This window comes from Polypterus senegalus, chromosome 1 (genome assembly GCF_016835505.1).
Source record: "Polypterus senegalus isolate Bchr_013 chromosome 1, ASM1683550v1, whole genome shotgun sequence".
NCBI classification, from domain to species: domain Eukaryota; kingdom Metazoa; phylum Chordata; class Cladistia; order Polypteriformes; family Polypteridae; genus Polypterus; species Polypterus senegalus.
The window spans coordinates 333,715,880-333,731,736 of record NC_053154.1 but is presented as its reverse complement, the minus strand read 5'-3'; the positions used below and the strand labels follow the sequence as shown (position 1 = coordinate 333,731,736).

Sequence of the window (15,857 nt, the reverse complement as noted above, 5' to 3'; positions counted from 1 at the left end):
CAAATTCTGTGAGCAGTGCCATACCAGAAGGCAGGGGCAGGCAGGCAGGCAGCCTATGCCACAGAGGTGCAATGTATGATGCTAGCTGTACCACGGCCCTTCATTCTGTACGGTTAAGAGGAAGAACAAACAAACAGACCAGGGGCTCGGGGTTGGGGTGACGTCAGGCTGCACTTTTTTGATACGGGCACTCAACCTGTGGTGCAAACACTGCGGTAGGTCTTATCACTGGCAGAGATGGAAAAGATGGGCATGAAGGCAGTTAAAAGGAGGGACAGACAGAGAGGTGCAAGCATCAGGGGCTCTGGTACAGACATTGGTTGGTGGGAGCAGGCAGGCAGACAGACAGACAGACAGAAGGGGCAGACATTGGCCAGGGTCAGACAGTCCGACATACATATGAGTCATAGATTGGTCAGGGGCAGACAGACAGACAGACAGACACGATGTTCAGGGACTCAGGAGCACACACTGGTCAAGGCAGACGGACATTATTAGGTCCAGATGAGTGAGTAATAAATTAGGACAGACAGTCATGAGAGTCAGAAGTTGGACAGAGGAAGCAGACATCCGACAACTGGACAGACAGAATGGGCAGACATTGGTTAGGACCAGATGGACGTCAGACACACAGTCAGGCCTTGATTAGAGAGAGCTGGAGAGGCAGATTTACAGATTGGGCAGGACAAACAGACAAACAGAAGGTGAATACTTTGATTGGGCTGACAGACAGACATACAGATGCAAGACAGACAGAGACAAGGGTCAGACATTGCTGAGGGTTCAGATGAATGTCTGACAAATAAACAGGCACACACACACACACACAAAGGGCAAACAATAGTCATGGCAGACAGACAGACAGGCACTAAGGGCAGACAGAGATCTGATAAATGGACAGACAGACAGAAATGGAGAGCAGATATTGGTCAGGACCTGGCAGACAGACAGACAGACCTAGGAGTTGAAGGCTGGTCAGATGTTGGTCAGGGGCCTACAGGGAGACACACATACAGATAGATAGTCACAAGGGTCAGAATTGGTCAGGGGTAGACAGACATCTGATTAATGGACAGACAGACAGAAGGGGTAGACGTTGGTCAGTGGCAAACAGACAGTCACTGGATATGAGGGCAGCTGTGACATCGCGGATGAGAACAGAATGAAGAGGATGGGCGCAGGTCAAAGACAGCTTGGCGCCTGCCGGTGTGCCCCTCTCCTCACAGCCACTGCACGTGTGCCCCTGTGTTAGTGACAGTAAGTGTGACGCTTGTGTCGGCGCCGTTGCTGTATACAGTGGCCATGAAGGGAGTCATTGAGATTATAAAGATGAAGGTCTCTCCGAGGCAGCAGGCCATTCGTGACAAACCCCTCGCATCCCCTCTGCATCAGTAGCGGGGTACAGAGCTCCACGCCATCAGACCTTAAACGGGCCCCCACTGGCTGGTTGATCTCATTCCCCAAACGGCAGGGCTAAGCTCGGGGCTACAGGACGGATGACAATCCCTTGTCTCACTTGGGACGAGCCGTCGGCAGCCAAGTGTCAGAAAAGCAAAGGCTTTCATGAAGGGGAAAAGTCGGCCGCAAAAGAAAAAAAAAAGAAGAAGAATAAAGGGTGACTTCAATAAAGCGGCTCAGCCCGGCCGCTATGGAAAATTGTGCGCTCACGGGTGGGTGCGGGGTGCGCATGATGAAGCGAACAGCAGCCTTATTCCACTTCCAGACATGCCGGCCAAAAAAGTGCCTGCTGTACACATCCAGAGGAAAAACAAGCAATAAATTCCAAGTGGCGAATGCCGAGGAAAACATTAACTTCTAATTCAATAATTCAGCAACTGTACTACGAGAAGGCGGCCTTCTTTACGAGTTCGTCCAGATGGAGTCAATTGGCCATTAATGGCTGATCTCTCCCTCCCCTTTTTATTTCCCCGATATTGTCGCAAACCGCGCTCAGATTAGCCCATTTCCTGCTCGCAATCTTTCAACATGGCTTTTGTTCTCTGAGGGCTGGCCTGACAGAGGCGTCTTAAACAAGCGCACGGCCCAAGTGGCGCAGCACTCCGACGCGGCCCATATGTGAATGAACAAAGGGCCCATACTGAAGTCTTCTGCGGGATCGCTTAATGTTTTTCATCTGAGCTTTAATAGACCTAATGACTCTGCGGTGAGCTGATGCATGTGGCTCGTGGCTTTGCAAAATGAACGAAATTCTAGCTACTTCCACACTGGCTGCTGCTCCCGTCCAAGAGCCCTTGTTAAAATTCTGGCAGCTGCGCGTCTGCCCTGCGTGTGCTCAGAGCGCCGGTGGAAGCCACCATAAAGGCCCTGATGGCGTCAGTGGCAAACAGAGAGGGAAACGAGACGGGCAGGTAGGCGGGGTCGGGGAGGGGGGAGATGGGGCACAGACGGACAGACAGACGGACGGGCTGACACCGCGCTTATCAAGTTTTATTGGGCAGACAGCTACGAGTAAGACTAAAGGCGAAGGAGCCACCGGATCTCGAGTTTCAGGATAAGCTAAAAATGTTCTCGAGGGGTCTAACGGTGTAGGAGCCACGGGGACTCGTGTTTCAGTGTAAACTCACGACGTCTTTTTAGAACATGGCAGACACCAATCAGGCTGTGTGAACAGGCGACTTTCGGGGCGCTCGCTCTCAGGCAGCTCTCCGTGGCCGACTCACCATCAAGGTCTTCTGGTCTGGTCAGGTCAATGACTCGAGGACCCAGCTTGCCGTCCTCTCCCAGCTTGCCTGCTAAGGGATTGCCGAGGTTTTCAAACTGCACCCTGTCCTGTGAGACAAGCAAAGAAAATAAAAAGGAAAGGCACGGGTTAAGTCAAGATCAGAGGGGTGCAACCCCCCCCCAACTCTCATATCATATAGCGCCCTTCACTGAGCGAGTGGAGGCTGTAGCAAGGTCAGAGGTCAAATACGGTTACAGCTTTACAAATTACACACCCCTACAACTCCAACCCGACTCCAACCCGATTATCACAAAAGGATCCTAACCACGTCTGAGAATGGAAGAGAGGAAAACATAAACTCGATTAAGGGGGATAAGAAACCTCTGGGGGTCCTGATATGGGGAGTGGACAATGGAAGAGAGGAAAACATAAACTCGATTAAGGGGGATAAGAAACCTCTGGGGGTCCAGATACGGGGAGTGGACAATGGAAGAGAGGAAAACATAAACTCGATTAAGGGGGATAAGAAACCTCTGGGGGTCCTGATATGGGGAGTGGACAATGGAAGAGAGGAAAACATAAACTCGATTAAGGGGGATAAGAAACCTCTGGGGGTCCACGGCTGGTTCTCACAAACTCAGGCACAGTCACAGTTCAGGAGACCACTGCCTTGTAGTGTCACAGCAGGTCATTTTTTTATATTTGTTTTAATCTTTAATTTCTACCCAGTGATGTTATCATTGGGGTACGCAGACTTGACCAGGAAGGAGACGAAAACCAAACCTCCATAAACTGTGAAAATAAACCTTTCGGGGTCCACAGTCAGTTGTAAGAGACAAAGCCAGACGTGGTCACAGGCCTGGAGACCTCGGTCTACGGGCCGTTTTAGATACATTTTTATATTAATATCTGTCCATTAATGTTACCATGGAGATAAGTAAAGTGGACAATGGAGGAGAGGAAACCAAAAATTCCTCTAATGGGGAAAATAAACTTCTAGTGAGTCCACTGTCGCTTGTAAGAAAGTTAGATGCAGCCACCCCATCCTACTTGGGCTATAATACTGTAGGCAGTTTATTATATTCATTTTTATATTCATATCTCTCTATTAACATCATCATTGAGCGACTGCCAGTTGATAATAGAAGATAGGGTAACAATTTAAAAAATAAACCTCTGGGGGGGAGTTCACTGTCGGACACAGCTCCAGACACCATGGCCTGCTAATGTCATGGTAGGTAGTTTTTTATGTTAATTATTATTTTAATAAATATTCACTGATATTATTATTGAGATATGGAGAGTAGATAATGAGGAGAAGAAAAGGAACAACTCAGTTAATGGAGAAAATAAACCTCTGGGTGGGGGTCCACTGTCAGGTGTAAGAGACAAAGCCAGACGTGGTCACAGCCTACTGCTGTTGTGATGTGAAGTTTTAGATTCATTTTTAATATTAATATCTGGATATTAATGTTGCCATGGAGATAAGGGGAGTGAACAATGGAGGAGAGGAAACCAACAAACTGCATTAACAGACGGAGAGAGAAAAGAAACCTCTGGTGGTCTGCAGCCAATCCCAGTCACAGATCCAGAGAGCTCAGCCTTACTAGCGTTACAGTAGGAAGATTTCATATTTCTTTTTATCGTAATATCTGTCAATTAATATCACCATTGAGATATGGAGAGTGGACAGTAGAGGAGAGGAAAAAAAATCTGCAGTCAGCAGCATTAAGGGGTGTCTGGGGGTCCAGGGTCACTCATAACAAGGACAGACAGAGACATCAGTCCACTGGTATCACAGCAAGTATTTTTTATTTACATTTTTTATTAATTTGAATCCGTTGATCATATCATTGAGATATGAAAAGTAGACAATGAAGGAAAGGATCCTCATTGTTGGGGATCCGAGTGGCTGGACCAGGCCAAGGGGTCAATCATCTAACACTTGGCTGCAGCAGATAGAGGGTCATTTCCGGAGGATGGGATCGGACGGCGTGTCTGCCTGGGGGGTTGCCAACCGGGATCCTGAGTTGTTTCCTTGTGTAGTGAGTGTGGCAATGTACTGTACCCAACTTGACGTGACTTGACATTTGGTTTTTGGACGGGTGCCCCTCTTTGTGTTTATTCGACTCTACAATATGTTATTGCTTGGTAAGGTCAATCGGAAATGTGGCGTGTGTGGCACCCCCTAGTGTTGAAGGTATGAAGCTCAGCCGGGTCGTCCCAGATTGTCTTGTGCTTTCTTTGCTGATTTTCGACTCTTGAATATTTAAGATTGAGGGTTTTGTTTGGACGTTAATCAGATGTCAGTCTGCCCTGACCAGTTCTGACCCTTGTGACTATCTGTATGTACAGTATGTCTCCCTGTAGGCCCCTGACCAACATCTGACTTCTTTTCTACCCCTGTTATTTGATCTTCAAGTTATAAACCTATGTCTGCTTTGCTCAGCTATATCCCTTCTGTCTAAAATGCTGCCAGTTTCCATTTATTGCCAGAAACAACTGGCCGCCCACCTTGTCCTGGGTATTCTACTGCAGTGGTAGCATTGTCATGTGAACTGAACTAGGGCTCCTGGGGCTCCACGCATCACCATGGCACAATCTGGACAACTTTGGTGTGTATGAAAGAGTGCACGGTAAAAATGTAATTCCAACACTAGGGCAACGTGCGAAAATGTTGGGAGTTCTGCCATGAGGTGGAAAATTTGGCAGGCCACTAGGGCATATAAGAAAGATAGGGAGATGAAAATCAAAAATATTCTGACTAGCAGGAGGTCATCACCAAAAGGCTAGCAAACCGTGCGACAAACCAATTATATAAACCAAAGTTCCAAGTCAAAGTAACCAATCCAGAAGAGTCCGAGAGCCACTATGTCGACAGACAGCACACACGAGGTGTATCAGCTTTGAGGATCCACAAACTTCACTCACCATGTGATGCCAGCTTATAAAGACTGGCGCTAGTGATGTCCAATCGAGTAAATTTCAGAAACCACACACCACCTCAATGGTCCATCACGTCAAGGCAACAGAGCCACAAACGGGCAATGCCCACAAAAAGCAAAATGGCGATGTGATTAACAAAAGACAACAAAACGATGACAAATTAGAATTTTTTGATGTCCAAAACCCCCTCACCACCACAACTAAAGAGCAACAGGGTACTCTTTGCAAAACAAAAAACAAAATAATTTATGGTCCAAGGAGTTACGTTCATGACTTGGGAGGTGCACTGCAGCAGTGCTAAGCGGTGTGCCACCGTGACTTCCAATATCTTACTTTAGGTTCCCAGAAAGAATCCTCTGCTCAACAGCAAACATTTTGACTTAAGAGATGTACCCGCTACCTCTAGGGCAACTCAGACTGAATGGAGGGACACAGGGCTGCCACCTACCCCTTCCTAGATACACACATTTAAATCCATCCAGAAGAGATTGTCATCTCATCCATGAGTCTCCAGAGCCAAGGGACACCCATGGCGACCATTGTGCTGCCTAATTTGTGTTCTTCTCTTTCGTAAAATAACGTGTGTTATGACACAGGAGAGTAGTGAGCTGTTGAATGCCAGGTCAGTTTAGGTCCAACAAGACAGAAAAATCCTGTCAGCCTTGGATTCCAAGGCTCCAAGTATCTTTAGTGTCTTTGCATGGAAACAATATGGCGGTACAGCAGTGGAGAGCAACAGAGTTGATGAATGTCGCTAATGGGGTGTGTGTGTGTGTTTATATATGAGGGAGAGTCAAGCTAAAGTTAGAAAATGGAACGCACCTTCACTATACTGATCATCTCATTTCTCAATGGAGTCTCCACCCTTCTCAATACACTTGCGCCACTTTGTGCCTGGCAGTGCCAGCAGAATACAAGGCTTTGTCTTGTCCTCGCCACCACTCATGCACTGCTTTCTTCACATCGTCATCTGTCTCGAATCGACGACCACCCAGATGTTTTTTAGCTGTCCAAAAAGGTGGAAATCACACGGTGCCAAATCTGGGAATAAAGAGGATGTGGCAATACCTCAAACTTGGTGGTCTTAGCGGTGTGTGTGTCATTGTCTTGTCCTTGAGACAGCAGTCCCCGCTGCTTGGATTGAATAGCAGGCTTCACATTGGTCTACAGCAAGTCACATTAACTGGCACTAGTGACTTGTAGGACCCCTTGGCATGTGATGTTTGATAATAACTCGGGGGCACGAGTGGCTGCCAGGACAAGACAAAATCTTTTATTCAGCTGGAATCCCAGCACTTCCAGGCAGGTGGCACAAGTGCATTGAGAAGGGTGATGACATGATCAGTTTTGTGAAGGTTCATTCCATTGTCTATCTATCTATCTATCTTATAGTGCCTTTCATCTATCTAGCTATCTATCTATCTGTTATATAGTGCCTTTCACTCTGTCTATCTATCTATTATATAGTGTCTTCATTATCTATCTATCTATTATATAGTGCCTTTCATCTATCTATCTATTATATAGTGCCTTTCATTTATATCTATCTATCTATCTATCTATCTATCTATCTATCTATCTATCTATCTATCTATCTATCTATCTATCTATCTATCTATCTATCCTTTATTAGGTAGGTACACCTGCTCAACTGCCTGCTAACACAAACACCCAATCAGCCAATCACATGGCAGCACATCAATGCATTTTGGCCTGTAGACATTGTGGAAAGAAAGGGGCTTGAAGTGACTCTGAAGTGACTCTGAACGTGACATGGCTGTTGGTGCCAGATGGGCTGCTCTGAGTATTTCACAAACTACTGGATTTTTCACACACAACCATGTCCTGGGTTTACAGTGAATGGTCGAAAAAGAGGAAAATATGAAGTGAGCTGCAGTAGTCTGGGCAAAAATGGCAGAGGTCAGAGGAGAATGGCCAGACTTATCTGACCTGATAGAAAGGCAACAGTAACTCAAATAAGCACTCGTTACAGCCGAGGTGTGCAGAAGAGCAGCTCTGAATGCACACCATTTCGAACCTTGAAGCAGGTGGGCTACAACACCAGGAGACCACACCAGGTGACATTCCTGCCAGCTAAGAACACAATTCACACGGCTCACCAAAATTGGACAACAGACTGGAAAAACGTTGCCTGGTCTGATGAGTCTCAATTTCTGCTGTGACATTTGGATGGTGGGATCAGAATTTGGCATCAACGCGCCATGTCATCTCCAACTGGTTTCCTGAACATGACAATGGGCTCAGTAGACTCCGATGATCTCGTTCCAGCAGAGCACCTTTGGGATGTGGTGGAGCAGGAGATTTAAGTCTGCAGTAACTGTGTGATGCTGTCATGTCAAAATGGACCAAAACCTCTGAGGAATTACGGCAGTTCTGAAGGCCAAAGGGGGTGCAACCTGGTATAGCAAGGTGTACCTAATAAAGTGGCCAGTGAGTGCATATAAAACACAGGCAAAGATGTGACAAAAACGGCCAATCAGTAGCCCCAATCAGAGTGTGCTGACTGAAGTGGTGACCCTTCAGCCTGAGACCGAAGGGGGCATCTCTGATCCAAAACGGGCGGATCAGTCCACAGATTTGGGACCAAACCCCCGCCCCCCCATTCTGATTTGATTTGACCAAGTTCATTTTCGTTCCTGTCTCAGTATTCTTTGTTTGTGGATGCGTCACGTCGCACCAATGACATCAGTATGCGTTATCCCACAGTGGATACCCGATATTTCAACATTTTCAGTAGTACAGTTAGCCTTACTTGCGAGTAGGCCATAGCGTCAGGAGTGCCTGCGACTTTAGATTCATGTCTTGCCCCTTTGACTCTCGTTTGTGTGGTTATGGCTGTTCTCATAGTTCTGATCCTTTGCCTGCCTTGACGTCATGTTTAAATACGTATATCATGTCCCGGTCTGGTCAAAACAGTCCTTCAACACTCCTGTGTCTTGTCAAGGCCTGTAGCTCCAAGCTCGACTTCCCACTGTTGATAAGTTCAGATAGGTAAGCAGGGCTTTGGCCATTTAATATGTAACTGGAAACCAGTGTAAGGACTTGAGGACAGGGGTTATGTGCCCAGACTTTCTAGTTCTCGTTAGCATTCCTGCAGTTCTGCATGGAGAACACTTCAAGCAACCTGTAGATAGCGCACTGCAGAAGTCCATAAATGCAGGAATTCATTTCCTCAGTATTTTCCATATTTAGACACCATCCTAATTTTTCTAATATTTTTGAAGCTGCACGCTGCTAATTCAATAGCAATGTCAAAAAGAAAGTCATGGGGTCTGCCCTTTCACCCTCCCTTCAATTTCCCTCTCTGCACCTGCGTAACCCGCCCTGCAGGGGGCGCCCGTCCAATGACTAGGGAAGCAGCTGAATGCGGTCGCGCAGGGAGTCGGCAACGGCTGCTGGGGCTGAGGAGCCTTTTGTGCCGGTTTCCTTGTAATCTTAAGCGTTCGCTGTCTTTATCGGGAGCTCAAAGCTCAGCGGTTATCATTTATTCAGTATTCACGCTTTAAAGAGCTTGCCGTGTTTTCCCTTTTGTCGTGTTGTTTTATACTCAGATTAAACTTGGCATCATGTCGTACTTGACATACAATGAGACGCTGTCATTCACTGCTCTGCAACAATCTTAAATGTCATGTCCGCGTACATTTACAGAATAAAATAAGAGCTTTCAGGGCTCTGAATAGTCGCTGCACATTACACTTAATGTATTATGCAGAAGAGGAGTGCGGCCTGCTGCTGCTGCTCTATTGTTACATGACCTAGTTCTGCGGAGAAGGCGCAGGGCATTAGCAAAGTGCCATCATCGTCTCTGGAGCCAAGTGGGAGAAGGCGCCCCCCGTGGCCAGCATGTGTCACAGTCAGCATAATACATCGCCTGACATGCATTTCAAGGGATCAGACCGGTCACGAAGGAGGGAGGCCAAACTACTTGTTCGACCAGGGGCCTGCACTCGTCTTCTGCTGCCCAGACATGGCATGTGCGCATTTCACACATCTCAAGTGAAAACGTCTTCTGGGGAGCGAAAAGCAAAAAAAAAATGAACATGTAACAGACGGGCTAAAGGAATGAGCAGCTAATTACTTACGGTCAGACAGCTTGACTTGATTTACAATTAAAGAGCACCTGCTCCGGGCCGTCGCCGCGCTCATCTGCTCTGCTTGTGTAAGTGATTTCCAATGATGATGTATACGCCGAGCCGGCCGCGCGTGCGGGGCGGCAAGAGAAATAGACGCGCCGGCCGCATTCTTCTGCGGTTTGTTAAATGCTACCTGTCACCTTATTAATCACACACTTGTATTATCGGAGTTAATGAAAGAGCAGCTTGACTGATCGCACGAGATTATTCCAAGCCTGCCAGTCTATGTCACGCTGCCGTTAGAGGCTTTCTGGACACACCGGAGGAGAGGAAAAGGAACCAAAAAAAACCCCAAAAAGTTACACTTCATACAAAACCGTGGACCGAAAACGAGAGGAGTGGCAGGCGAGTGGTTCAGGAAGATGTTCAGGACGGGCAGGACGTCTCACCCGAAAAGATGACGTTCAGGTCACAAAATGGAGCATTCTGGGGTCTTGGTGCGTTTGCAACACTGTCCCGCGTGAAGAGTCTCAGTGTTGCATGATGGGACAGTGAAGGGAATTCCCGGTAGAGGCTGTTCTGATGGGGAAATGGGCAGGCTGGAGGTGTGCCAGAACAGCAGTGGGCAGCAGGCTTCATCCTAAAGAGTGGAAGGGGGGAAACCCTCAAAGTCTGTCTCATTTCTGTACAGCTGTACCCACAGTACAGTGCGCTATATAAATAACGTTCGATTTGAAATGATGTGCTGGGCGCCCCCTACAGTATCCCGGCAGTGCTGTCGTGTGTCCATAAATCCTAAACTGTTAAAGGACACTAATGAATGCTAAATGAAGTTCACGCCTGGTTTTTGTAGCGACAATGAATTTCCATTAAATTTTATACGCAGCCTTTTAGATGCGGATCGCTGATAGCTTTTAGAATTTATCGCCGAGCACAAGAATTATCCTCCCAATGATGGCCGTTATTTATACATGCAACATAACAAGTTTTTGGGTGCACGGAGAAATGTTCGGAGACGGAATGTGGCTTTACAAGTGTGCCGTCAAGTGCAGCCATAAATTAATGGCGTTTTTATTATTTTATGGTGTCATTAAATTTTTACTGATCACTTTGCCACTGAAGAGCCAGAAAGGCCATTAATGCAAACTGGGACACTGGCATCAGGAGACGCTTCCCCACTGGTTTTTAGTAAATAGCTTGCTATAAAGGATATTTATAATGCACAATAAAAAAGGAGAGGCAGCGTTTAGGCGACGCTTCCTACATTTAAAAATAGTTTCCCCCCCAAAAGAGAACGGGCCGGGCCACTCGAGCACGTGAGAGAGGAACAATATGCAGCATCTAATATTACAGCGGGCAGGCACCCCTCCCACTTGAGATTAGCCAGTGCCCGCTGCCTCAAATGAATTCAACATGCCCCCTTTCCAAAAATAGCCAGGCGGCCTACCGGCCGGGCACCCACAATGCTCCCCGCATGATGCGAGCGAGTCTCCACTCTGGTCACACACATTTTCTGCTGGGCTGCGGATGGCTGCACGCTGAAGTCATAGCATGGAAGCCGACACGGGCCCCGCTGGAACGGCCTGGCGTTTCATGTGAAGCCAAGAGGAGCCCATGTCAGCGATTTCATGAGGGCTTTAATCACACAAGCCACAGAGCTTGTGCCGGAGGAGCGCCCGGCCGGCCGCAGGACAGATTTGGAGCACCGCGAATAGAAGCGGCACGCTGACGGCAGCTGGGAAGCAGGCCGGTAATATGGCTTCTGGAAAGTGGCAACCTTGATGCCCACCGGCTGTGAACGTCACACTCAGAATGTTGTCACAAACACGGGAGGGCCTAGGGGTAAGGGACGGCTCCAGGTCACCCGAGTGCGGTTGGAGTTTGTGGATCACACACACACTACTTTGTATCTTTAAGATGGTGGACAATACCAACTCCCCTTTATATTTGTCCAGTCCTGTTGTTTTGATTTAAAAGTAGCAACCAGACAGAGAATGCCTCACATCAAGATGGCTCTCGGCGGCATTCACAAAAGGCTGTCATATTCTACCGGACGCACTTCATTCTTTCCCCAAATCAGGTGCCACAGCTAATCGGACAACAAGACGAGTTGGCTTGGTTTGTTGGAACAAACTGGGGATGGACAGGTAGAGGAGACAGCGCCCAGCCCATTAAGAGGGTGGCACGAGGTCTGTTCTGTTCAATTTAGTTTCATTTTTGTATTAAGTACAGAAAGAGAACGGGGTTTGCGTCCCGTGGGCTCCTTGTGTGGAGTTTGCATGTTCTCCCCATGTCTATGTAGGTTTGTATTCTCCTGCCTTGTGCCCGGTGATTGCTGGAATAGGCTCCAGCTACCCTGATACCCTACCCTGGCTGGATAAGCGGGTAAAGAAAACGGATGGATGGATGGATGATTAGAAAATTCAAATTCACACCTCTCATTGGAGATACCAACCCATAGACGTGATAAAGGTGAACAGCTTACATGTACTGTAATGTGCATTGCTCTGTTGGTTATTATAGGATGTAGCTAGCACCTTTCAACAACACCATTAAGTAACCAGCTGGACAAAAAAACATGGCACACCACGCATCACAGCAGAAACAGAGAAGGCGTCAATGGGCAACTTAATGTTACAATCATGGAGACCACCACTGACCTCCACCCCTACAGCTGATGGACTTGCGTTTGGTTTTCTGTCCCTTTCAAAATCCATCGCCATCCTGCCCGCAACGGCCGACATTTAAGTCAATGGCCGTCCGGAGACGTTTGGCCTCTGATTAGATGTGGGCAGGCGTCTGTCTAAGGAGGTCTGGGCACAGGTGAGGGCAGACGTCATCGCGCATCTGCCAAGCTTCTCCACTCGAGTCCTCCCGCTCATATGGTTCCAATCCTGTCAGCCGCTTAAAGGTTATTTATAATTTTGGAATCGTGAAGCACATGCAGCCGTGCGGTAAGCCAGCTAGAGCGTTTTATGCGGTTTCTTCGCAAGAAGATCGAGAGCAAGCCAGTCGAGGCCTCTTCGTTTAACCCTTCTTGTAACTTCCAGCCGCCTGAACGCAGGGGCAACGAAAGGGGTCTGCTAGATCCTGGCATCCCGGTCACAAGTACCTTTGGCTGGTGATCTCATTGACCAGCGCTGGTGTTCCCCGGGCTCAAGGTAGAAAACAGGGCCAGGACTGCGGCCTGAAGGAGCCTGGAAGTCCAGAGATGAGCGCACACTGGCAGGAAGCCAACAGGATGCTAGTCTGGATGAAGATGAGCCCTCGGCTGACACACAACTTAACAAACGTAATGGAGGGAGACAGAACCTCGTATGAATTTTTAACAAAGTCGTTGGGTTACGCTTTATTCACATTTAGTTTTTCGCATTTTAAGCTTTTGACCTTGTTACATTTAAGGCTCACCAAACCACTTTCATTTAATTTTTCATTTTGTTAGAACAACAACTGTCATGCAGGCCCATTGTTCATAATAGCAATACTGGAAAAAAAAAATACGTTCCAGTTTGAGGCTGCCTGCCCATGAGAGAACACGATGAGGTACTGCAGTGGCAATGGCGCCAAGTCAATGTCTGACCAATGTGCTATTCGTCACTACTCCCCAGTGCCATATTATACAAGCGAGGATGGATAGATAGTAAAGGCACTATATAATAGATAGATAGATAGATGAAAGGCACTATAGATAGATAGATAGATAGATAGATAGATAGATAGATAGATAGATAGATAGATAGATAGATAGATTTGAAAGGCACTATATAACAGATTGATATATAGATGTGAAACGTACTATTTAGGGGCGGCACGTTGGCACAGTTGTACCCCTGCTGCCTCACAGCAAGGAGACAGGAGTTGCAAGTTCTGCCCATGCCCACGTAGGTTACCTTCCGCAGTCCAAAGACGTGCTGGTTTGGTGGACTGGTGATGTGTGGGTGTTCGCCTTGAAATGGACTGTTACCCTGTTCAAGTGTTGTTTCTGCCTTGTGCCCGATGACTGCTGGGACAGACTAGCTGCCCTGTGGCCCTGCCATGAATCAGTGGGTTAAGAAGACAGCTTGGTGGTAGCACTGTTTAGACAGATGGGCAGGAAATTGGCTATACTATAGTTAGGTAAGGCACTACCTAGTAAATGGGCAGATGTGAAAGGCGCTATATAAATAGATCACCAGTAGTAATCGTTGTATTGTCACATGTGCAGAGTACAGTGGAATTCTTACTCGCTTGTCCAGCCAACATGCGACACATCACCACTCTCAGGCACCATAATAATAAGACTATTGGGATGAATCCAACAAACACGTTCCCAGCAGCAGGACTTGGCATGGCTGCCCTGTGAAGAGTGGAGTCCACTACAAATGCCAGCGATGGGTGAGAGATCAGTGCAATTGTATGAATGTAGAGCTTCTTCTTTGCGGGTGAGTGGACCTGCAGTGGATGGGCCAGGTGGACTCCTGTTACAGATCTTCAGCTTCACGACTGGCTATGCAGTAAAACGTGGTGCCCAGCATCCACTGATCTCCTCCAATGAAACTTTTTTTTTTCCGTTTGTCAGTTTGACACTCGTCCTCTTGCTTCGCTTGTATTTCATCCATATACGATGTGACTTTCTGCCTTTAGATCTCATGGACAATCAAGCCATGTGAAGGGCTGTAGCTTGGTGAGGCCCAGAGATGGACGATCAAAATGCCACCAGCTTGTTGTCTTTGCTGTGCCCGGCTGGAGTAATTGATTGGTGTGGTAAGCAGCAACACTCAGCAGCGCTCTGCCGTGGTTCAGATAAATCAATATTTAATATCCAGGCCTTCATCCCATCTCACTTACCTTTACAGGGGCTTCATGGGAGCTTTCACTGTGATAAACTTGCCGACGCTGAGCGCTGTTAAAGAGCACACTATTTATGTCAGATAAGCTGTATTCCTGAAATATTAATATTGTGAAAGTGACCCGAGTGAAGGCTCCACCTTTAGAGCCGCTGAGCTGCATCGGCATCCTGCTCCTCCACTGACTTGACAAATTGATCTCCTCTGGTTTCTTTTGGAACAATTGCTCACAAAGAAAGTGACCCCAGTGGTAAGGTGCTGCAGCTGGTACGGAAAGGGCAAGAGCTATCCTGGAACACCTGTGTTTATTGGGATATGGTGGCTCTTTCATGTCACATATTCAGAGGACCTACAAGTCCAAAAAGCACCCTGCTCACGTGGGCGCCTGAAGTATGGACATCTGGTCCACTGATGGGTCAGCTGGTTGGCATACTGAAGTCACGTGATCTGCTGGACTAGGGGGTCAGCTGGCTGGCATACTAAAGTCACGTGATCTGCTGGACTAGGGGGTCAGCTGGTTGGCATACTGAAGTCACATGATCTGCTCGAAATGTGGGTCTCCTAGTTGGGACACTGAACTTGGGATATATCAGTACCCCTTACACATTTTTCCTACTCCAGCTCTCTGGGGGTTTGCCAATCTGGTGTTCCCTGTATATAGAAGAGTCGCCAGCTGCTGAAAGAGCAAATGCATCCAGTTAAGCTGGTCTCCGATGAAGCGTAGCTGTTGAAACAATCCAAGAGAAACTTGACCTTCACTTTCAGTCCCAAGTTGAGAAATCCACTCGATTACTGGGTCTTCTGGTCAGGATACTAAAATCGATGGATCCACTTGATTGGTGGACCTGCTGCTCGAGATACTGAAGTTGGGGAGATCCTCTTGACGACTGGGTCAACTGGTTGGGATATTAAAGTTGGAAACTCCACTCGACTGATACCGTTGCTGCCTGGGATACTGAAGTTGGAAAATCCACTTGACTGGGCGGCCTGCTAATGGGAATACTGAAGTTGGTTGTTCCTCTCACCTGCTAGGCCTGTTGATTGGGATACTAAAAGTTGGGAAGTCTGCTCAACTCCTGGGACTGCTGGCTGGAATTCTTATGTCAGAGGATATGCATAACTACTTGGTCTGCTAGTCGAGAGATCTGCTTCAAAGCTGGGTCTGCTGGTAGGGGTACTGAAGACAGGAAATCTGCTCGATTTGTGGGACTGTTAATTGGGACACTGAGACTGGGAGATCGGCCTTACTGCAGGGTCTGCTGGTCGTGGATACTGAAATTGGAAAATCTGCTCAACTGCTGGGTTGGC

At 47.5% G+C, this 15,857-nt stretch overlaps 1 protein-coding gene across 1 annotated transcript in view; it reads right to left on the bottom strand.

Annotated features, from left to right (window-relative positions):
* sox6 (SRY-box transcription factor 6) overlaps window positions 1-15,857 on the bottom strand; it is a 146,452-nt gene that overhangs the window by 27,247 nt on the left and 103,348 nt on the right. Inside the window, exon 11 of the mRNA XM_039738734.1 lies at window positions 2,682-2,790. Within this exon, the coding sequence (XP_039594668.1) occupies window positions 2,682-2,790 (109 nt within the window). The remainder of the gene's footprint in view (window positions 1-2,681; window positions 2,791-15,857) is intronic.